The sequence below is a fragment of the Telopea speciosissima genome, chromosome 4 (assembly GCF_018873765.1).
Source record: "Telopea speciosissima isolate NSW1024214 ecotype Mountain lineage chromosome 4, Tspe_v1, whole genome shotgun sequence".
In the NCBI taxonomy this organism is placed as follows: Eukaryota; Viridiplantae; Streptophyta; class Magnoliopsida; order Proteales; family Proteaceae; genus Telopea; species Telopea speciosissima.
The window spans coordinates 8,507,162-8,531,542 of NC_057919.1; the positions used below are offsets into that span (position 1 = coordinate 8,507,162).

At 38.2% G+C, this 24,381-nt stretch overlaps 2 protein-coding genes and 1 long non-coding RNA gene across 3 annotated transcripts; 2 read left to right on the forward strand and 1 right to left on the reverse strand.

The window, feature by feature from the left end:
• The first annotated feature begins 10,274 nt into the window (after positions 1-10,274).
• LOC122658279 lies at positions 10,275-13,060 on the forward strand. The gene is made up of 7 exons (XM_043853202.1): positions 10,275-10,312; positions 10,584-10,713; positions 11,442-11,611; positions 11,815-12,103; positions 12,567-12,733; positions 12,863-12,998; positions 13,042-13,060. The coding sequence occupies exons 1-7, from the start codon at positions 10,279-10,281 to the stop codon at positions 13,058-13,060; spliced, it is 945 nt and encodes a 314-aa protein (XP_043709137.1). The 5' UTR covers positions 10,275-10,278.
• A 1,431-nt stretch (positions 13,061-14,491) lies between these two features.
• On the reverse strand, positions 14,492-18,392 carry LOC122658280 (B3 domain-containing transcription factor FUS3-like; the record flags this gene model as incomplete). Its single annotated transcript, XM_043853203.1, has 6 exons — positions 14,492-14,966; positions 15,082-15,158; positions 15,271-15,317; positions 15,542-15,642; positions 15,880-15,969; positions 18,039-18,392. Coding segments are annotated over 6 exons (975 nt in total), but the record flags the coding sequence as incomplete, so codon positions are not given.
• Positions 18,393-18,450: 58 nt separating this feature from the next.
• On the forward strand, positions 18,451-19,576 carry LOC122657852. Its single transcript, XR_006332377.1, has 3 exons — positions 18,451-18,562; positions 18,799-18,956; positions 19,423-19,576. It is a non-coding gene; the product is annotated as an uncharacterized LOC122657852 (long non-coding RNA).
• Positions 19,577-24,381: the final 4,805 nt, after the last annotated feature.

The window sequence follows — 24,381 nt, forward strand, 5'->3', positions numbered from 1 at the left end:
TTTTTTTTTTTTCTTTCTTCCCGAGCTCAGCACTATTGAATGTCGCATCTTCCACATGTTGAGTTCTCATGCCTGCATTGTAATGCACCCCCCGATTAGAACACTGCAAATGATTTTTTCCTCGAAACCTCAGTCGCACTCGCATGCCCAACGAAAATTCACATGGCTGAGGAGGGGACTCCACTACTACTAGTCGTCACCGTCGTTGTGATAAGCTGCCTAATATAGTGGGTGGCGCCGTGGCGGTGTTATTTATTGATGCCCATGACCGGGTCGAGGACCGATCTATTGGGTTATGAACATGGATGAATGAGAACGGTTCATTAGACCTAAAAAAGCTCTAGGGAAATTGAGTTTGTTGAGACGATGACGTTTTGGATTGAGAAATGGGGGAAATACCCTTCGGATCCGGCTCCAAGTCTACCTGCTGTGGGCCCAGATCATCTTCACTAATGGCATGACACGTAATGGATGATGTATTTAAATTGACGCATTTTCTTACGTCATACACTCACTCATAAATGGTGTGGGTGGGCCGCTAATAATGCCCGTTTATCTGTAATCTCTACTGCCGAGATTCATTGGAGGACACTCCATGTGATAGGCACCGTTTGATGGGGGGGGGGGGAATTAAATGAGCTCAATAACCCTAACATATGGGTTTTACCGGATCAGAACCGTTGGTCACTGTAAAATCTAATATTCTTGGATTAATTAAAAGAAAAATGATGTGTAATGGAATCTCACGCACTTTGTTAACCGTTAGATGGTGTAATCGACACAGATAGGGGCTAAATGACTGCCCTACCCCCTGCCCAAACACCCTGTTCGGGGTGGAATCCACCCTTGTTTGTGTCTGGTAGGAGGGAGGGAAGTGGGGCAGGTTGTAGGTGAGGAGCTTAATCCAAAAACTTACACCTTTTTTTTTTATCGGGTTCATTCAAAAAAAATCATCAAAACAGATCTTAGTTACTGAGTTCGGGAACGGCAATTGAACGGGAACGGATACGTATGGCAATTAACCGGACTAAACGGCAATAATACTTTTCAATAATCTGACGTAATAAAACGCATATGACAATTATACGAAACACGTTTAATACGTGTTTAATATGGCCCAGACGGCAATAATACTTTTCAAAAAAAGAGGCATATATTCATTATGTAAGTTACATAATGTAACATACATTCATCACCTAATAAACAAAATAATAACAGATACACAATGATTTTATCAATTAAAATAAACACAATATAATATGCTTAATTTTTGTACTCTCTCTCTCTCTCCCATTGATTTAGGCCACCTAAGCTCTGTATAGTAACGTTCTTTTTTAGTGTTTTTGGTGTTTTTTCATTTTTTTTGAACTTAAAATCTGAATGGTATGTCCAGTTCGATTTTTTGTTTTTTTTAAACGAACCGAGCACTTGGCACACTTTTAGCACACATTTGCAAAACACAAAATTGGTGTTTCACACCTGGGAGAAGCACTTCTTCAAATTTTCGGAGAAACAAGAATTTCACTTAAGTTAATGAGGGCAAAATTGTAAAGTATCATCTACTAAACATAACAAATAGGAGTTTTTTGTCCTCACACTTCACAATCGTCACCTGCAAGAACGGAGCATATCGATTAACCTCTGCTATTGCGAAGAGAAGCACTACCCTGTTCGTTGCGAGTGTGAACATTGCTAGTCTCTGGCTGCAACTCTTCATTCTTCTTCTTCTTTTCTTTCGTTCTTGTTTCTTCTCAATCAAACCCTCCTCCATCATCGAAAGATCCAAGCAACACCTGAAACACGACCCATACAGATTTTTGTTTCTTCTAAACTTCAGAAATGTTTATTTTTCAAGGTTACCATACAGCATTTTAGGACCCGGCCAGAAACGCTAAAAAAACACAGAAACACATAAAAGTGTGTCGGACCCAAAAACACTAAAAAAAAACAGAAGCGTTAACATACAGAGCCCTAACAAGTGAACCACAAATTGCATCAAAGAGAAAGTTGTTCAATCTTCAAATTTTTTAACCACCTGATTAGTTAATTTATTGCTTTTAAATGGATGGTATAGTTGCAGTAAAATCACCCATAGCCTCAACTAATTCGTTCCTTTTAGATATGTCCCCAAATCTCTTTCTCTCTCTTTCTCTCTTGCAGGGCTTTAGAGAAGAAAATTCAGGGAAGTATTACTAGCTGAGCTGCTAAGTCTTGAGTCAATCCGTGAATAATTTTCGAAAGCAAAATCACAAACTTACATAGCAGCCGAAGGAATACAAACGAAACCCATATTTTATACAAGGGAAAAAGGTCAAACCTTCTGAACAGAGACGGAGAAGAAGAGGAGGAACAACCGAACCGTAATGAAACGAGAAGAGAAGCCGTCGTCGTCGCCTTCGCCTTCACCGTTGCCTGTGGTGAAGATGATTGGAGATTTGGGGGGGGGGGGCAGCAGGCAGCAGCCCAGTAGGGTTCGTTCGAAGTTCAAAAGAATGGGAAGGGAAAGTGAAACAAACTCGTTTAGGTTAAGTTTAGTTTTATTATTTTTTTTTGTTAAGTTTTAAAAAGTATTAAACACATATAATACGGTATTATTCGCGTTTAATACTCTAACTTTTAAAAAGCATGTATTTTAGTAAAAATACAAAAAAATGCTGCAATAAAAGTATTTTTGATTTAAACGTTTGGGTTCGCATATAATATGCGTATTATACGCGAACTTACTAACTAAGAAACAGATCGACGTCACATACAAGTTGTGTTCCAAATGTATTGTAGTAAAACACAATAACTATTTTTTAAAAACAGTGCCATACACAACCTTAGTGTCTCTTCACCTAACTATTTGTAGCACTTGATTGGTTGAGAATTTAGCCATGGTCCAACGTTTCTGACTCAAAGTCCATAAGAGCTGTGTGATGATCAAAATGCTCATTGATCACCACTAACTCTCTTCAGCCATAAACAGAGTCTCCATGGTATGATACGATTGGAAGAACTCACCCACATAAACTGGTTTACAAGGGGAGGGAACCCAATATAATATATGCTCACATCCAAGCCCTTGCGGGACCGATGTGGGACTGTTGTACATAACATTACCCCACCCTTTAATGGCCGACATCCTCGTCAGCCCACTTTGGATCAGGTAGCCCTTTCTAGGCGGCTCTACCCTGCTCCAGGACCCTTTTTCGACGGCAGGTAGCCATTTCCTAACAGCTCGCACTCTGGCACCAGGTCGCCCCTCCCAAGTAGCCAACCGCAAAGGACGGATCAATGAAAGCACCAATTGATACGATTGGAAGAACTCACCCTCATAAACCGGTCTACAAGGGGAGGGAACCCAATATAATATATGCCCACATCCAAGCCCTTGCGGGACCGATATGGGACTTGTACATAACATGCTACCGATTTGTACATAACACGGTACCTCCCTATCTTGTCGATTTCTGTTCCATGCACAGTGTCTCTATCTTTCACTCCCTCCTTTCGGGATTTTTGACAGACAAATGATGATGAAGAAGACCATGAGCGAACATTTATGCAAGATGCATCCAAAACCACTCTTAGGTAGAAGATGTGTTTGGACCTTTCCCTCAACTGCTGTGGTGGAGGTGGAGGAGCGACGGTGGATCACGGGTGATGCAACAATTGTGGATCGAGTAATTAAGATGTCTCATGGCCCTTCTAACAGTCAATGAGATGCTAGAATGCAAGATTCCATTTCACACCGCTAGCGTATAGATGCCTTTCCCTTTGCTTCATTTGTTTGAGCATAAAATAGTCAGGAAAAAAAAAACGAATTTTATTGTAACATTAAAATTTCCACTATTTGTTTTACAAGTTGAAAATTTGTTACGAGAAAACAAATAACTTTTGTCAATTTTACGCCAAATTTATACATAAAATATTCCCTCATAAATATTGTGATTTGCTCGACACACTCCTTGAAACCCAAATGTGGCTGATGGAAGTGATGATATTGAAGTGAAACTATCCTTTATTAGTGCCTGCAGTGACTGAGAACGCTGGAGAGGAACCGGATCCTGTCTAGAGAAGGTCAGATGGGCAGACACTATTGGAAATATCTTGAAACAAAGGAGAATACATTGAAGTTCAAATGGCTACACATCGATTACAAGCCTCCGTGAAGTATCTCCTCCAAAATTAGCTCATTCCCACCTGTCAATCCCTTGGTGAGGTCTATCACCATCTTGGATACCTCAAAGTTACTCTGGTCTACGAGGTAAACCTTCGTGAAGTATCTCTCTTTCATCAAGTTCTGTTTTACCTTGTTTAAGTTTGGATATAGTGAATGCTCACATATAATATTGGATGCTTTTCTATAAGGGAAGAGTTTTATGTCCAGGAGTATGGCCCCTACGTCAGCACAAGGGCCAATGGGAGCACACGATAAACACCAACATGAATTGGATTTTCACCTTTCATGGAGTAGAGTAGTCATTTCGCCCCATCTAATGCCTAGGCAGCTACTTACTAACCCATCTCTTTAGAGCCCTAATATATCATTTGCCCATTTAGATCTCTTTTCGACTCCAATTTTCTTATAATTTAATTTAAATTTTGAATATGATTTATTTTAGCGCCACCGATTTTGTTTTAGAATTGTTTTTTGGGAAGCATTTCCTGTGCAGAATGTGGCTCTTGCACACGGGCCCAATGGGAGAGCACACAGGGCATCAAAGGGGCATCATTTCTTGTTCCGTATGGGGTGGGGCAATCTTTTTGCTCCCCATGTGTTTGGGCGTAGGCACCACACTTCCCCACATCAATGAATTTCCTTTTTTATTTTTTTGGGTAGAACTATAACCTTTATATTAGGAAGCTCTCTCTCCACATCTCAAAAAGTCAAATTACAACCCTATGTGAGTTAAAATGATGCCCAATGCTATGAAAATTTCCAAAGATGTCATTGATATAAATTATTAAATATTAGAGGTTAATGATATTTTTTAATTTGATCGAACTTCGACAATGCTCTACATTTATTGCATGTTTTTATGTGGTTTCAACTTTTTTTGTGTTTTTTGTGCAATTCAAGGGCCGGCCCGGCCTGGAAAATAAATAAATGTGGACTAGATGTCGCTAAAGAGACTTGACCCACTAATCAAGCTCCTGACGTAGATCTCCGAAGGGAGTAGCGAACCACTAGGGCAAGCCCTGGATCGACTATGGCTTCAACTTGACTAACTAAATGTATGTGGGATCCATTACAACATGGACCCACTCGTCATTACCATTACCTGCCACTTGGCATCTTGTGAATTCCACAGAGTTCACACCAACTTTTGTGAATATTAATTCCCTGGCCAACCTAATATTATAATTAATAAGTGGCTAAAGATTCTTTGCACACCCATATAGGAAGGTTTCTTATACAATCCACCTAATTATGACAAATGAAAAACGATGATGCATCAATAGGAAGGCTTCTTATACAATCCACCTAATTATGGCAAATGAAAAATGTTGATGCATCAAAGCCTTGGATATATAGGATACAAATTATATTGACCTTGTTTTAAATTTTGGAGCCAAATTAAAAAGGATCGAGTTTTCCTCCACCCACGGTGAATGGGATCCCATTCATTGAGGGCGGGAGAGGCCGGGAATGGGTATTGAGAGGATATTTTGGAACATACAAAAACCTTAGAAGAGGTTTGTGAACCCTGGGATAGTGGGTGAACCATCCTCTATGAGTGGAGAAAAATTTTGTCCAATTAAAAAACATGTATTTTTCAGCTAACTATTTGTTTTTAGAGGTTTTTTTCTATCACCATGCCTGGTGAAGTATAACGTTTCATTATTTGTCATATGATATTACATACACCCTTGTAAGTGAGGAAAAGGCAAGTATCTCATTGGTACAATTTCAGCTTAAAATGAGCGGAGGAAGTAACTAAATTATAAATGATGTCATTTTGTATTTTTATATTCAACTCCATCTGATGGTATTTTAGTAATTTCACTAAAACTTTGAATCAGAGTTTGAAAAACTTTTCTTTCTTTCTTTCGATTAAAATTTGGCCATTGAGATATATGAAGGGATCTCTATAGATAGACTAACACCCATGTGCTATTAAGTTGCAAATAGTGAAGCGATATACTTCACCAGGTATGGTGATGCCTAAAAGGACCCTTGTTTTTATCTATATTTTCAAAAGTTGAGATTTATTAAACTTAATTTAGTAAAGAAGGCTGTCAGGCTACATGGCACATGCGCCCAAACACAAAAAAGGTGAAATGACCACTCCGGCCCCTATAAATGAAAGATCCCAACTCTGTTGGATGCCCTTGCATGCTCTCAATGGCCACACGTTGGTGCAGGGGGCTACACAGTTTGGCAACAATCCCCTCATATATATAATAATGCATTGTAAACATGACTTTCTCATAAATGATGACCATTTGATGAATATGGAAAGGAATGTATTTTTTTTTCTTTTTTTCTTAATAGATATAAAATTAATGCAAGTACTCATGTAGATGGTGTCCATTAGAAACTGAGACAAGATAAATTAAAGCAGGGAATGGAACACCAAAACATATATTAAGATCACAAGTATGTGTAGGAACAAGGGCAAAAGGAAGACTTCAATTATTAGAGATGGGACCTCTTCACTATCTTATTTCACAGTCACACTTTTTTTGGTAATATATTTCACACTGTGAGTGAGTGAGTGAGTGAGTGAGTGAGTGAGTGAGAGAGAGAGATTAATCATAAAAAAGAAGATATCATAAAAAAAAGAGATATCCTTTTTGACCCATTTTTTCTTTTTTTGATGATAAAATGAGATAAATTAAGCTTGAAAAGGGAAACTATTACAATGTTCAGTCATACTTGGGACGTTCTGATTCGTAGCTACACGTGCTTTAGATTTTAGTCAACTTAACAACCCAGTATCATCTAATTGTCTAAAGAAAACATCCATAGAAAGTTCTGAGGTCTGCAAAGCAGTTCGTATGGCCAAGGAGATCGGGATGGAGTTGGAAGAAGTCCAGGCAAGGAATTATCACTACACCAAACTTCTTTTAGCTTCACTCCTCTCTTTTGAGCCAGGATTAGACCATTAAAAATGCCTTTTTGACCCATTTGTTAATTATCATAAGAATGGAAAAATGTAGGCTGGGATTCCATAGTATATGCAATGCCCATGCACAACAATGGACTTGGATCTTGTGCAGTTGTGGGGGGAGCTGCACTGTGCAGCTTGAAAACCACCCCAAATACAGGAGGGAAGTGGTCATTTCACATGTGGGGCCCAGGTGGGACCAGCTCCCCCCTGTATTTGGGGTGGTTTTCGAGCTGCACAGTGCAACTCCCGCCACAGCTGCACAAGAGCCAAGTCCACAACAATGACCTAGCTTTTTAAAAAAGAAAGAAATATAACGTTTTAATAGTCCTAAATCATTGTAGCTAATTTCCCATAAAATATCAATTTGGAGCAATCTAGCTCAATTACAGGGTTGCGTTGCTTGACCCATTAAAGTTATAAAGTAATTTAGTTTTTTAAATGTTTACCCAAAAAAAAAAAGGTTTTTAAAATAATATTTTGTTATTTTTTTTTTCTGGGATCTTCAATTGTAGGTTTATTTATTGTTAGGCCCTACATTGTGGGTAGGCAAGGATCCACAAGCACTCAAGGAGCCAGATAGAGACCCACAAGGGGCCAGCAAAAGGCTCACTAGGTCACACTTTTTTCCTTCTTTCAAACGAAAAAATTCATTAAATAGAAACAGAAGAAAATAAGTATTATACAATATAGTAAGGCCACACTTATCACTAGACTACTATACCACTATTGATTCAAAAAGAGAGGGAATAGGATGGTCAAACTCTGGACCTTCTCTGGACTTACGCTAGACCTAATTGTCTAACCACCTACCACTGAGGTAGAAACTCATCCCCTACTTGCAGGCTTATGGCTTCTATTCTTTCAAATTTGAGGGGCGCGTAGAAAAGTACCTAGAGAATGCCAATAAAGACAACATTAATAGAGTTTGTTTAGGTTTAGACTCTTAAAGTAGGAAGCATAGAAATAGATCTATGTATTCAAGGTAGATGCAGTTATTATGTAATCGTTTATTTTTAGGAATTTGAGTCATGTGGGGTTTTGACCAACTTGGTTGGATGAATTTTTTTTTTTTTAAATGAAAAAAGGAAAAATATATTCCTGGACGGATAAGAGAGTTTGAACAATATTATGATGGACAACAACTTGTTCTTTGCGAACTACTACATATTTTGTTATAAAATTTACGAAGCTAGAAACATTTATGTTTCATGGGCAAGCTAGAAACATACATATTTTGGATGAATGTTACATCATATGAATTAGTCATGTATAAAATTTGGAACCCATCCAAATCACGTTTTATTCATACCTTTGTTTTTTGGAAAAATTTCTATCACTCCCCTATATTTACCCTACATTTATTTGAACTCTCGTATTCAAACTTTCAAATATGATTCCCCCCCCCCCCCCAAAAAAAAAAACTCCTACCATTCCTCCCCTAATACCTAAAAACAGCCAAATTTCTCCTCTCCCCCCATTGTTTTTTTTTATAGAGTTTTTTTAGGTTTAAACTCTAAAACTAGGGAACATATAAATAGATCCATGCATTCAAGGAAGATACATTTATTATGGAATCGTTGCATTTTTAGGAATTTAAGTCATGCGGGGCTTTGACGAACTTGTTGTTGGATGAATTGTACATCATATGAGTTAGTCATGTATCAAATTTGGAAAACATCCCAATGACCCAATCACGCTCTATTCATACCTTTTTTTTTTTTGAAAAATTTCTATCATTCCCCTACATTTACTGGAACTTTCATACGCAAACTTTCACATATGATTTCCCCCAAAAAATAAATTCCTCCCTCTCCTCCCCTAATACCTAAAAATAACCAAATTACCCTCCCCCTCCCTCTCTTTAAAAAAAAAATTATTCTACTCCTAACGATATTAGCATTTATTTCCATTTAATTATCAAAAATGAGACCCACGGAACCATCCCTTGTGGTTGTAATTCCTCACCATGCACCGCAATGCCACCCCAGTCATTGCCAACAATCCCACCAATATCAATGGAAAATCGAAAATCAGAATCAGATGTGAGAGTTTGAGTAAATGTAAGGTAAGTAAAAAGGAGGGGGGAATGATAGAAAAACTTCATTGGTTTTTTTTCAATGGACAATGCACGTTACTAGAGTTGAAAATGTCAACTAGTTTTCAACAAAGTTTAATAACTTGGAATCAAATAATGGATCAGACTCCATTGTTCTGATTTGAATCATCTCAAAATTAATTAGAATAATTCAGAAATAATCAATCGGACTTAATTGATCATACTTGGACTAGCTAATGAGATTAGACTCCAGTAAACGACGAATCGAGGTTAATTGGGATCCACAATACTTAATGTGAAATAATACCAGTCAATCACAACGGCCATGAATCCATATGAAAGTAATTAATCCGGCCATAACTAAGCAAGCAAGAAAAAAAAAAAAAAAAAAACATGTAATCTAGGGGCGAAAAAGGGTCGGGTTTATGGGCTGTTTTTTTTTTATTTAAAATTCCGATTCAACCTTGAGTCCTCTTAGCTCAATCCAAGGCCAATCTTGCCCTGAGGTCAGTCTGAGATATCTCAACTCAGGCACAACCTTGCTAGGCTCATCCCAACCTAGTTCGGCTCTGATTGGGTTGGCCTTGATTGACCTTGATTTTTGACTAGCTAAATTTTTTTCCGCCATTTGTGTTCTTATATGCATTATGCAGTAGAAAAATGAGATATGATCAACATCAATAAGCGCGCACAGGGGCCACACTCCCCAAAGAGAGAACTCCGACCTTAATTAATATATAGTTATATAAAATCAAAATCAGTCTAAGCCAGCCTAGGCTCAACCCGAGACTTCAATCCAGACCCAACCTCGGGCCTACACTTTGCCTAGGCTCAGGGTGGCTCGGGTTCGGATGGCCAAAGGAATGTAATGTAAGAGAACAAAACTTTCCTACTTATGAAAACAATCCTTTGGGAGTTTCTTGGAAGAAAACACAGAATAAAACCTTTCTTTCCTCCTTGTGAAAACAATCCTTTGGGCGTTCCTTGACGGAAGACACAGAATAAAAACTACCTTATGATGAAAACAATGCTTTGGAGTTCCTTGGCAGAAAACATAGAATAAAAATTACCCTCATAAAATCAAACCATTATGCGACTAAGAATGCATTCTCGGGAGAAATAATGGAAACTTTATCTCTGTCAGACGATCACAATCGTATGTCCTCTCTCTCTTATTCTGATCCTCTACGGCGTGCTGCCCTTAGTGACTTGAACGGCGCAGATTGAATTGCACATGCAATGACCACCTTACCCCTACTCAATCGCCTTGTTCAAAAACGATAAGGAGATCATTGCGCGCACAGCCCAATCTACGCCATACAGGCCGCTACAAGCAACGTGGCGTAGAAGATCTTGATCCCTCTCTCTCTCTCTGACAGTAACGATTTAATCTCTTGTGTGTTCTTAATTTCTTAAACAATTTGCAGGAATCATGAGATCATTCAGAGATGCTGCACCTACTCACTATACTTTCAAGATAAATTCATTTTCTGCATTTTCAAAGAATTCGATAGACAAGCATGAGTCCTTCGAATTTGAAGCGGGAGGCTACCAATGGCATGTTTCGTTCTTACATTTTACCTTTTTTTTTGACTGACTACCTGGGCAATCTAAGCCTGTGTTTGGATGCTTTTTTTGGAATAGATTATGAGTTTACAATGCATTTTCAAACTTAATTTTTTTCTATTTTCTCGTTTCAAAATATGTTTTAAACTCAGAATCTATTCCAAGAATGCATAACAAACACAATCCAAATGTCTCCCTTCCAAGGAAAAAAGACCAAGTTTCCCTCTACCCACAGTGAATGGGATTCCATTCACCGCGGGGTAGGAAAGGGTATCTAGAGAGTATTTTAGAATATACAAAAACCCTGGGAAAAATTTGTGACCCTAGGATGGTGAGTGAACCGTCCTCTATAGGTCAAGGGGGAAACATAGTCATAAAAAAATATTAAATTGGACAAGACTTAAAACAGAGTTGGGTGCAACAATTGCAGGTGTTGCGGATCATGGTTTTAGGAATCGGTTGCAGATTGGAGGAATCACACGATCCATATTGGTATCGGGCCTATCGATGGCTCCCGATCCTGATTCTTGGCCAATCCGAAGAATGAAAGACATGTGTAATACTGTCTGATCGAGACCGATACAGAGCGATCCAAATCGATATCGGTCGAGGCTGATCCATACCAATTCCGATTCTGATTCCTTAAACTCTGCTGCTGATTTGAATAGTTTATTACAATGTTTTTTTTTTAAGACAATAATACCATACGATTGTTGCAGGAAACTGGCTGTACATCCAAACGGAAACAAAAGCAGAGAAGAGAAAAATCACATCTCTCTTTACTTGGTGTTAGCACAAACGAGTTCACTCCCCTCTGCTTGGGAGATCAATGTGATTTTCAGGCTCTTTGTCTTTGATCAGATTCAAGACAAGTATTTGACAGTCCAAGGTATATAAATAATATGGGGCGCTTTCTCTGTGCCGCAGCGCAGGTTGCCCCAGGCACATGAGGGTGGGTGCAATGACCACCCTGCCCCCTGAGTGACAAGCCCATGTGCCTGGGCGCAGCCTGTGCTACGGTAAGAGGATCTTGGCTCTCGTCAATGTTAATTAGGAGCTATTAATTAATTTGGGCTTTTTATATATATATAGATGCTAATAATGGAGGAGTAAAACGCTTTCATGGATCGAAGACTGAATGGGGTTTCGATCAATTCATCCCAATTTCAATCTTCAATGACCCAACAAGAGGTTACCTCGTCGACGACACTTGTGTGTTTGGAGCAGAGGTTTTTGTGATCAAGAATTCTGGCAAAGGTGAGCGATTGTCTATGATAAAGGATTCCACTGCTCGTAAGTTCACTTGGAAGTTCCATAACTATTCGTTTATGAAGAGTGAAGTCTATAACTCGGATGCATTCTTTGCTGGAGATTACAAATGGTATGTCTACTAAAAACCTTTTTCGTCATAATTATTTTCATTGTAAGTACCTAGCTCTGATACCATATTAAGCTTCCATCTTAAAATCAATTGGTTCAAAGTGGGTTGGCCTCTTGTGGTTCTTATACTTGATAGTTAGAGCATCCACAACCGATGTGGGATTACCTCAATACTCTATATCGTATTATTCACACCGAAGCCCGATGTAGGAACTATCGGAGGCACACCAATTCTCACGCTTTGATTCTATCACAATTTTGGCCATGCCATGTCTTAGCTTTGCAATAATAACCTTGGCTCTAAGACCATATATAAGTCTCCACATTGGGATATTCCTATCTGATGTGGGATTATTACTTTCCCCCTTTCGCGTGAACCCTAACATTTATTACTTCACTTTTATTCTTACATCTGTTTTTCCCATTGTTTCCTCACAATATTTGCATGCAATGTTTGTTGTCAGGAACATTAAACTTTATCCAAGAGGATACAACAACTGGAAGGACATTGCTCTTTCCATGTATCTGAACTTAGCTGATTTGACAAACCTTACATCTAATCAGCAAGTGTACGTGAGCCGTTGCTTACGCGTAGTCGATCAAATTAATGGAGAACATGTTGAACGTAAAGGTGATATTCTTTTTTGGGGCACTGTTCTCTGTGCCGCAGCGCAGGCTGTGCCCAGACACATGGGGGTGGGCGCAATAACCACCCTGCCCTCCTGCACAGGCTGATATTATTGATGCTTAATGTATGCAGATAATTCATGGCACAGTACTTCCAACACTAATTGGGGTTGGCACAATTTCTTGCAACTCAGGGATCTCAATAACCCAGAAAAGGGTTATCTGTTGAAAGATACTTGCATCATTGAAGCAGAGGTTATTGTTCTTGGGTTTGTTAATAGGTTTTGACAAAAATGTCTATTACTGTTGTAGGCTTTCATGGAGTGAGTGATCACAACAACATATGTGAGTTATGAATAAATAAACAGTGATATATCTGTAAATTATAAAATCCAATGATTGTGAAAATATTAAAAGAGAAAACCATTGGGGCTTGCATGGATTTATGTAATAGTAATACAACCTGGATTTGGGTCCTCTGTAGCGCGACACAGAATGTAACACACCATCCGACGGTCTACAACGCACGGGCACGCAGCCCAACTACAAGAGAATCTACCACTATCAGGGAGGAGGGAGGAGGGAGGGGGAGGGGGAAGGGGGGAATTCTACAACTACCGAGAGAGGGGGCATATTTTGCCCAAATATGCAATGTTTCTTTTTGAAGGTCTTCATTTGTGGGTTTATGGCTTTCTATACTTTCGAGCTGCCAGGCAAGACAGTACTGTCGAGACACAGCAAGGCGGGGAATGACCGCCTTACCCCTACCCGAGCCCCTTGTCCGAACAGGGGTAAGGCGGTCATTCACCGCCTTGCTGTGTCTCAACAGTACCGTCCTGCCGGGCAGCTCGGCAGTAGAGGATCCAAATTGAGGAGAAGTACTGAAGTACCTAGAGAATGGCAATAAGGACAACAGTAATATTTTTTGTTTAGGTTTACACACTAGAAATAGGAAGCATAGGCATAGATTTGCAACAAGGTCTAATAACCTGGAATCAGGTAAGGGATCAAACTCCATAATTCTGATTCAAATCATCCAGAAATTGGCTAGAATAATCTAGAAATTAATCAAACTTAATCAACCAGACTCGGACTAACTCGACAAAGCGAAGAATCAAAGTTAATTGGGATATGCAGTGATTGATTTCAAGTCAAATCGATGAATTCCATCAATACTGATATGGTTTAGAAACCCTGGTTTTCAAAGCTTTTATATCTCATATGATAATATAGGATTGGGCTAAACTTATTGAGCTAGTAGATGATGATGATGTTGACTATGCCTCCGAAAATTTTGAAGTAATTAAAGTTTGATTTCCTGTATTAACCCATAATCATAATATGATGCTAGGAAGAAAAATGGTGTTATGGAAAGAAAAGGGTGAGAATTATTTAGGAAACACCTTAGATGCTATGTTTAGAGCTAACCAAGAAATTATCATTAATATAACTCACTAAAAACTTAAAATAGTACAGTTTAATTGCAATTAACCATATGTAAAAGGGATTACAAATTACAAATTCTTGTACTAATTATATGAAGAATGAAAAAATTTTTGCTTCTCTAAAATCTGTTTCTGCCGAACGGAAGCTTATTCTGTCATTCTAATGGTATGATCCTTCCAGTTACAGTGATTCAAAGATTTAACACAGGAATAAAGAAAAATATTCCAATGTTTTTTGATAAAAGACAACTGGAAATTTAAGTGCTGACTTTGAGATAAAGGGCTCCACTTACAGTAGATATGCAAGACAAAGAAAATATGTAATTTCATTGTCTCTTTAGCTGTTCATATTTATTTATTGCACAAGTGCCAAAGATACAAAAAAGTATTGCTTTCAGTTCAACAAAATGAGCAATTACCCACCAGTTATATAGGTAATAGATAGTTGGATATTTCCTTAGTCATGCAGTAGTGGTATTGGTTATTTCATAAGAAGTCATCGAAAGATACATTATCGACAGATCCAAAGCTTGTTATTGGTTCAATTGGTTCAAGTTTTGGGTAGTCTAGCACTGATTCAAAAGTTAGTGGGAACTCATCGAAGAAGGTGTTGTCGCCGAGGAGTGACATGCCTAGATCATCTGCTGTTGCAACATTTACTGGGAGGAAACTAGATTTGTTTACCTCGATGTCAGGAACAGAGCGATCATTGCGAGTGTTGATACCAAAGAAGCCATTCATAGTGTAATCACAAAAAATGTCTTGATCCAAATACTTCCGAGCTCGAATGACCTAAAAACCAATAAATATGGATTACAAGTTAGTAGTAGTCAAGAGGAATTTATTTTTTTTAAGTTTAATGGATGTAGATGACCCAAGCAAAAAAAATTCAGAGAGCACAGGTTACATATTTCTGGCTTTGTTCATCTTTGTACAGCATAATGAAGTCTCCAGATTGCAAGCCATGAGTCCTCACAAACTCCCCTGAGAAAATTTCACCATTTTCTAATCTTTATGGAGGAAATTTCAGCAAAAAAGAGAGAGAACAAAAGTAAACTGCTATGTTCCAAGTAAAAAATGGGTAAGATGAGCTCACCAGTGTTCTCTAGTACGTACATTCGGCTATTGTTATTGGGCCAAAACCTGTATATATTAAAGCAGAGGTATAAGGATCAAGCATTAAAACTGTTACAGAAGCAATGAAACCTTCTTGGATGTCACTTCTGTGGTCATGAAGGCAGGATTCAATCCCAGAACTAAGGTACTGCAGCCCATAAGCTTTACCCATGCAGTGTATAAATATTGAGACCCTAGAAACATCTGATTTCTAAGATTATTTCATCAAAACAAAGCAGATTAACTCAAACCTATACTTGAAGTTCCACACTTGTTGACCATTCATATCGTCCATGTCGATGTAGAACCCTTCCTTAGCATCAAGAGCTGGGAGATAAGCTTCTGCTGCTCTCTGTAATCCAGTTTCACCATGTAATACCAAGTGAGTTCTAGTAGACAATGAGGGGCAAGTTGTGGAACACAGCAAGCGAGTCATGATTGGTAGGTCACAGGGAAAGAACAGAGGATTTGGGGACATGGGTATCAGATCTGTTCCATGAACCTACCGATCATCACACACTTGATGCTGACCTGAACCAAGTGATTCCAAGAATATCATTTATAAATTAAAAGAACTTAAATTGCATACTTTTGGGAGTACCATTCTCCCGAGGGAGCTCACGTCACTGTTTCGAAGTTCCTTTTGGAGGAGGAACCTCAACCTCCTTGCATCAATTTCCTACAATTAAAAGATCCATCACGAAATAATCAAATCAAAGTAAGAATAGCACAAAGCTATACTGTGACCAGGCAATCTTGAAACTGGCTAATATTACGACTAAGTTGCTAAAATAATAACAGTTGATCCCCCCCCTCCCCCACAGCCATTTTGCTGTTTAGAATCTCATTAACTTAAAACAGCTGCAGTAACAATTAAAAATACAACAAACCATGCATGTGATTAGTGTTTTCAATCTTGTTGAGCAACTTATTTATCACCCAATTAGGGAATCTTGTTTGGAGTTTACTTACAAAGTTCAGCAAATCTTACAAATTAATTGTAGAAGAACAGCTCAAAAGAACCCAAAAGGGAGTAGTTGTATTTTAAGATATTGATAAATCATCAAAGGACTGTTGCACAACTATGATCAAATCATCGGCGACAAAAAAACTGATCTAATTTTTCTTTCCTATCTTTTTGACCAACTGATGTATCACCCTGTGTTAGGGGGGGGGGGGGGGGGAAGGAATCTTACGCATTGGCTGTTTAAATTCAACAAAGAAGGTTACAACTTCTCACTCACCATCTTGGTGACCAACCAATGCGGGCGAAGTGACTTATCATGTCATTTCAACAATCAAAAGAAGGTTACAATTTCTCACTTCACCACCTGGGTGACAACAAGATGCACCTTTGTTTTAATAGTCAAAGAACCAATTCAACTCAGCCTTATCCCAACTAAATAGGGTTTGCTACATGAATTATCTTTTGCCAGTAAATTCAATTGAAAGCCATTCTTATTACCAGTCCTAAAAAAAGGGCGTACACAGTGCACGAGGCTCCCTCCATTGCGGGGTATGGGGATGGTCCTAATGCACGCAACATAACTCCTGTTTTCACAGAGAGGCTATTTCCAAACTCGAACCCGTGATTACTTAGGCTGGTTTATGCTCTTATTATCAGTCCCAATTGTTTCAAAAATCGGAATCAGATTGGTCGAATTGGTTGATTTGGATCAATTCTGATTTCAGCCAATTCTTGATCTAAAACCCTAGAATCATTGAGTTTTCAGATTTGAGGGTCAATTCTAGAGTTTTTGGTCTGATCATAATCGGTGGAGACCGATTCGATCCCTGATTCCATGTTTTGAATCCTTGTTCCTAAGCAATATATCTCTTCCCTTACCATTTTCCCTAGAGACATTTTATGTCTGCCTCGGTTCTTTTAATGCCTCAAATCTGAATCATATCACTCTTTTTTACTAGTGCATTCAAAGGGATCCATTGCACACAACAATGGCACCTCGAATGACTTTCTCTCAACTTATCATCTATCAAAACTACTTATAAATTAGTTATAATTTATTCATTCTTCATCAAAAACCTGTAAAAGCCACCCGAAATGAAAAATCTGTTTTTGTAGTATGGCAAAAAGGACTGGAGTTATTTACTTGATTATCCATAAAATGTCATAAAGCATTCAGTATGACCCTCCCCAAACCCCGTAGTAGCGGGAGCTTCGTGCATTGAAATAAAATTTTTATTTATTATAAAATATTATAAAACATTTAAGAAATGCTTAAGAAAACTAAAATATCAGAACACAAAAGATGTTGATTTATTTAAACAAACAGATCAAAGATATAACATAAGGAATCAAGAAATACAAACTAGTGCAAAAGGAGTAGCTGCAAAAGTTCATATAGCTCAATACTCACCAAATAAATTACAAATAAATTATTCTGCCTTTTTTTGAGTGTTATGTCACAGTCACAGTCACAGGCATAACATAAGCAGATCCAAAGGCACATCTATTCGGAATCGAAAAATCGAAAAATAGAGAAATATTATAAAAATAAACAGTTTGTTTAAAGAAGAAAAAAAACCCTACTATTAAGGGGAAAAACTGAAAGCTAACTCAATCAGATAAATATAGAAAGCAAGAAACCATCTTCAGATTTCAGATCCAATAAGAAAACCGATCTAGATTTAGGGACTGGTCTTTAAAAATCGAAAACGAGAAAAAAAAAGCAGGGGGAAAGCAGGTTAAAAGAGCAGAAAATCATGGAAAAATTTGCAGAGGATTACACGTGCAGGAAGGGTGAAACAGTCCTGAGAGTGAGAGTGAGCGGGCAGCGTTAGCACGTGCGAGTTCGAGGTTGGCAGAGAGGCAAAAGGCAAGGGGTTGAGGAGGTTAACTCGTCTCTGCCTGGCCATCCGTTTCTTGCGATTGGCTCCGAAGCTGGTGGCAGCAACGAGGTCGATCTCGAGCTCATGACTCGCTTCGCTCCGATCCGATTCATCGTCGGTTCTGTCTCCCCGCATTGTGACAATCTTAGGTTTTCCGGGAACAACTGACATTAACACTAACGCACGTACACTCGCCTCAGTTTCCTGAAAAACGCTTTGTTCCGTCACAGGCCACTGGGAGGTTAGGGCTAGAGTTTATAAATGTAAATGTTGATATATAATTTGATTCATTTTCGTTTTTATTTTTTTCCTTTTTAGGTTGTTGGTGCTATTGTTAATTTCTTGGTTTTTTTCTTCTGCGAAGATCGATCGGTGGATGATGGACACTCGGCAATCTGGAAATGGCGGTGGTAAAGAGAAAAGTTTCGGATTCAGAGGAAATTTCCTATTTTTAGAACGGAGTTGGTGATTGCAGGCGCTGATTCGAGTGACATTTGTGCATTCTGCATTCATTTTTTTTTTTCTTTTTCACTTCACTTCTTTTGAAATTTGTTTTGGATAATTTCTTCTTTGCGGTTCGGGTATAGGTCTATAGCCAATTCTGTGGTCAATTTTTATTTACTTTGATGGGTTATTGTTGTAGTGGAAGAAGAGAGAGAGAAAGAGGAAAAGCAGAGTATCGCCAAAGGGTGAGCGACGGATGGAACGAGACGTTTCTGAAATGTTCTGAGTTTGGTGCTCCAAGTGTCCAAAAAGCACTGTTTTCTGCAACGTGAATTAATGGCGTTTTACGGTTTCGGAGCGTCCGTCTTTCTCGTGAGTGCTCCCCACACTCTCTCTCTCTCGGGAAAAGGTTGGACTTTCGAGGAGTTTGAGACTTATCAGTGCTTCGATTTTATATTTTAAACGCTAAACAGATCGCACTACTGGTCCGGCTCCGGCATAAAAAAGGGTTTTAATTAATTAAACTAATATGAAATCCATGCCATGGATTATGGATGAGAATTCTAAACTGGATCATATGATCATTTATCCAATCCAATGGTCGATCATTTCTTCGGGAAACCCTTCAGTTGATGAAATTGCTTCCTGAATCAGAAATTCGGAAACCATGGAACCTTCACCTGCCTGTGATTATATTTTCGATTTACAGGTCTCTCTCTCTCTCTCCCGCGTTTCTTTCTTCTGGGTCCGGTTTGTTCTTTCTTCCAGTCAAACAGTTGTTCTATTTTGTTTGTTTTTCTTTGCTTATTCGTATTTTTTTCATCTTCCTAGATAGTAGAGACCAAATACTGTTTGGCGGGAAAAGAAGCAGAAACGTCAATTTTATATTTTCCCGGCGAAAACGCTTTGAACCCGGCGGATGGAAAAAGTAATTCTCACTCCGTTGCATCTATGGTTTAAGCCTTTTTTCACTCACTGGAATAAGTATGGGAGTAGCTCTTCCTATGCAATAAAACTTTAACTTGATTACCAAAACCCAATGCACACGGATATGTCGTATTTGATCTTTGAATTTATTTATTGTTACTTATGGTATTCTCCTCTGTTTAGCCGAATACTGCTTTATAACACACATTCTCCATTAAAAATTGCAGGAGATTTTGTTGACTGTTGCTGTCTAGTTTATTTACTTCTAGTGATGCAGCTCATATTGGCTTTTTAACATCGAAATTCATCAAATGGTGACCTGTTTGCATGGAATTGTTCATGATGTCTCAATCTACATCGGCATTTCTGAAATTCTTCAATGCAAAATGATTCTGTATATAGTGCTTTTGGGTCTATAATGAATATAACTTCATTTTCTTATCTGTTATCTTTGATTTAATGCAACGTTACTGAGTCATGCTTTTTGATTAATAATAAGTTTGATATGATTGTCTAATTGATCATGTTTTGCACTAATTCAAGTAACATCTGCACATGCTGCACCAAAAACACGTGGCTCAAGCCATCGATATTCATCGTGATGCTATATCATGAATTCATGATTGTCTTGACTCTTGAATAAAATCACAAAGACAACCAGCTAATGGGTCTATTATTCCTTTTGTGAAAAGAGTTCTCAATGATTACCTATTGAAAGAAACGTCCACTACACAAAGACAATTTTTAAGCACTTGTCTTGGCATAAGATTATGTTTCCTCATGAGCTGATTCAATAGTTAATTTGTACTCTTGAATCCAGTATTTGTCATTTATTGCCCTTTATCTTGACAATAGTTGGCTATATGAAAAGTTCCGTTCATCATAGTAAGCCAGTCGTCTTCCACCACTCAACAGCCCTCATGTAAGACTTTCAATCTCTTCCACAATGATTATTGGAGCCAAACTGAACAACTGTTGAAGCCAATTCAAAATTGTTGTAAACAGTTCCTATAAATGCTCCCTCCCCTCTCTCACACACCCCCCCCCCCCCAAAAAAAAAGAAGAAATGAAAAGAAAAAGATCTGTCTTCTAGAGCTACTTTCATATCTTTAAAAGTATTTTTTTTTGTCTGCTTATGCTTCCGAGACCCATAATTTAGTTCCTAATAAAGACTAACCGTTAACACATCATTTCTTGAACAACACATGGATACTGGGGTTTGTATTCATAATATTCTTCTTGGAGTTGAATTTTACTCAAAAATCTAGCTTCTTTCTTCCAAATTGCAAATAATTCTTCAAATGGAAAGAGATGAAAGTATATTACACTATCCATGGAATGTTACATGTGCTGCCACTCTGGGTGCCCTTTTACCAACTGCTCTACTTTCACAAAGAAAAGGACGATAACTTGATGCAAATCCTGCTTTCGCAGCAACCCTGGAGGGGTGGTGATGCAGAGACAAAGAAGAGGAGAACGAACTGGTGTCCTCTGTTTCTTAGTTTCATTGGGATTTTTAAGCAGTCAAGTCATGGGGTTCTGAAATTTAGTTTTATGTATTTTTTCTTATTCCAAGTCTAATTTTGAGTCCTAGAACTATCAGAATAATTCTGTTTCTCAAATCTATACATAGATGTACTAGCCATTGGCCTCCCTGCGAATTTTCAAGTAGTAAGTTTAGTTTTCTGCAATTGAGAGCTGTATGGACTCATAGCCAACTTGAGTGGACTCTCAAGTACCCCTTGGTGGATTCCTTACTTTCCCTCCTTATTCTAGTTTCCATTTCTTAAATCTCCTTTTCTGTTCTTCAAAATCTTATCTTCAACTTCTAGTCCTTCACTGTTATTAGCGATACCTTGTTTTAGAATCAATTCTCCTCCATCAAGTTTATTTTTTTTTAACTCTTTTCATTCTTGCTCAGATTGATGTAAAATTTGGTGGTTGATGTTTTCTAGTATATTCTACTGATTTCTGATTTAAATTCTGAGTTACTTGTCTGTCTTAATAGTTCCTTTGCTCCTGCCCTGTTTTCTCTTTATTTCCGTTCCTGTTCGAGAGAGAGAGTTTCAATGGGCTCATCATTGATTTGGTAGTTGGTATGTTATGCCACATTATAATATTGGACAAAATCTAAAATGACAGTTAATATTCAAACTGTTGTTTGCAGCCAGAAGCTTGTGATGCTTGATAGTTTGCTTCTCATGATAGCCTGTCAATCTCTTAGGGGACTGGTGAAGCAACAGAAAGTCTTTACTCATCCTTCATAATTTCTGCAAAGTATACCTTTAGAGGCTCTCTCTTTTCACTGTTTTGGATGTCCTAATATGTTCTATTCATCACCCTGCATCTTTTGTTCCCCCCGCCCCCCTTTTTCTTATAGCAATGACATATGTTGGGACTAAATTTGATGCTGTTGAATCTTTTATCTGTTTCCTTTTATCTCATTGAAATTCTGGTTTCAGTTCCTGTGATGAGTGTTCAGTTAGTGCCTTGCCATTCGCTTTTTATGTCATGAGAGTAGTTGTATTTACTTTAATGAAGATATTGGGCTACAGGTGGAATACCAAGGTCAACCGGGCAAAAGCCTGTCATAAAAACATTCAATTATTTTGATGGTAAGTTTAGGTTGACAGGACAATTTTGTATGCAATATTTTGTGTTTGGGGCCATTGGACCAATTACATTGGGGCAGGGGGGATTAATCATTGAAGTCACTGTTCCTGCTGATCTTTGCTATAGATATGAGATCCATTCAGTGGTGGGTCCTGATCCTTGAACATGCAACACATTGAGTTATTGGTGGCCCTAGACCCATCTATACAAACTAGCAATTCCATTATTAATGCTATTGTTATTTTTTGTTGTTTGGTGTTATGTTATTCTTCTTCTTGTTGTTTTGATTTTCATCATCATGAGCATTTGCATGTCACTGAAACTAAGAGAATAAATTCCATTAGATGCTTACAAGACCAGCAATGCTTCATGGTGTTGAGTATCAGCTGACAAAGAAACTGAAGTGTAGATCAAATAGGGTGATGATATAGATTAGTGGCCAAACTAGGGTGATAGAATAAGAATGAATGCACTTGAGGATACTTAAGAGTTGCACACATAAGTAACAAAATAAGAGAATGTTGATTGAGATGCTTTGGACATTTGCAACAAACAGGTTTCAATTCATACTATGCTGTTACAAATCCTTGCATGCTCAAGATTAAGATTTTCCTTGTTTTTGTATTTGCTTTTCTTGTGTTGGTACTCCCATCCTGTCGATTGAAAGTCGATCCCACTTCTTGATCGTTTTTCTTTTCAATAAAAGGGTATGACATATAATAATGAAATAAATATATTTGGGGAAGAGTTTTCTGTCCGGGAGCGTGGTCTCTGTGCCAATGCAAGGGCCAATGGGGGCGCATGCAGGAGCATCAACAGGGGTGGGATTTCAGCCTTTCATGGGGGTCGGAGTGGTCACTTTTCCCCATCATGTGTTTGGGCGCTGGAGCCATGCTCCCAGACAGAGTCCTTTTCCCCAATAATTTTTAATTATTCTGCTATAGGATACTAATCCATCTGTGGGATTTGGTATAGATTTTTATGGTGGGTGTAACAATGATGAATGAAATTGGAATCTTCTAAATTGTAAAATGTGGAGGTCCAATCTAACAATGTATTCATGATGTATTTTTACCATGTAACTTCATTCTATGACTGCTCAGGGGGATTTTTTCGAAGTAAAATTTCAGTGTGTGCCATATACCCTATTACCCAAGGTCCATTCCATAAAGTCCCAGTGGTGAATACAATAAGCTAATAAACTTTTAGTTGAAAAAGATTGTAAGCCGTCAATTCCATTTTTTTTTTCCAGCTAATTATCTGAAGCATGTAGAAACTAGAAACAATCTCAACCCCCCCCCCAAAAAAAAAAAAAAAGAAAAAAAAAAAAGGAATCGCGATCTCTCTCCAAAGACTTTGGTTTTATTAAGATCTGGGATTAGTTGCTGAATGGGGAATCCAATCTACCAGATGGACCACTAATTATTACCAATTTGAATGTAAAAACTTATATTAACTCTTGGCTTTTGAATTCTTCCAATCCACTTAGACTTAGTCTTAGAGGACTCAAGATCACTGCTTATGGGATGGTTTACTTGTGTTTCATGTTTGCTTTTAGTCTTGTACTAGGTGATAGGGTTTAAAGCACAGCTGGTTATGAGGCTAAACTATTAGTCCCCCTTCTCTCTTTAAGCATGAGATCTCTTTGGCAGTGTTTGGTATGCATTCATACTGGGACGATTTCTGTTCATGTTAATTGCTAAATTTAATCATTCATTAATGATTTTTTGCATTTGCTGCTTGTTGCATGATTTATTCTTTGCTTGCAAAGTTTGATTCTGTATGCTTTGTTTAACCACCTTCGACATAGGACCTGAAGCTTGGATGAATCCTGCAATCATGGTTGGAACTTAAAATGCCTATCAGGTGGTTCATTGAAGGCCCAGCCCCATCTCATGGATGATTCGATGAGTGCAGACCAATACCTGACCCTAAATGTGCGTGCAGGAGATCTCTCATGTGCAGGGTCTTAGTGCACTCGTATGGGGTGAAAATTCAAAAAACGGTCCATTTTTTACCGATAATACTGATATGTATCAGTATTGCTCACAGATGATACTGAGATTGGCCGATACGGTGAATCCGATACCAATACGGTGCTCATGTGAAGTCTGGCTTGGCTCTTCTGTATTCAGTTCTTTCTTGTGTAGATACAATCCCATAATGCCAGAATATGGTACTTTTCAACACTATATACATACCAAGGTCCAATTGATGAGATCGGATCAGTTCCTCATATGTGGAGAGTAATGATTTT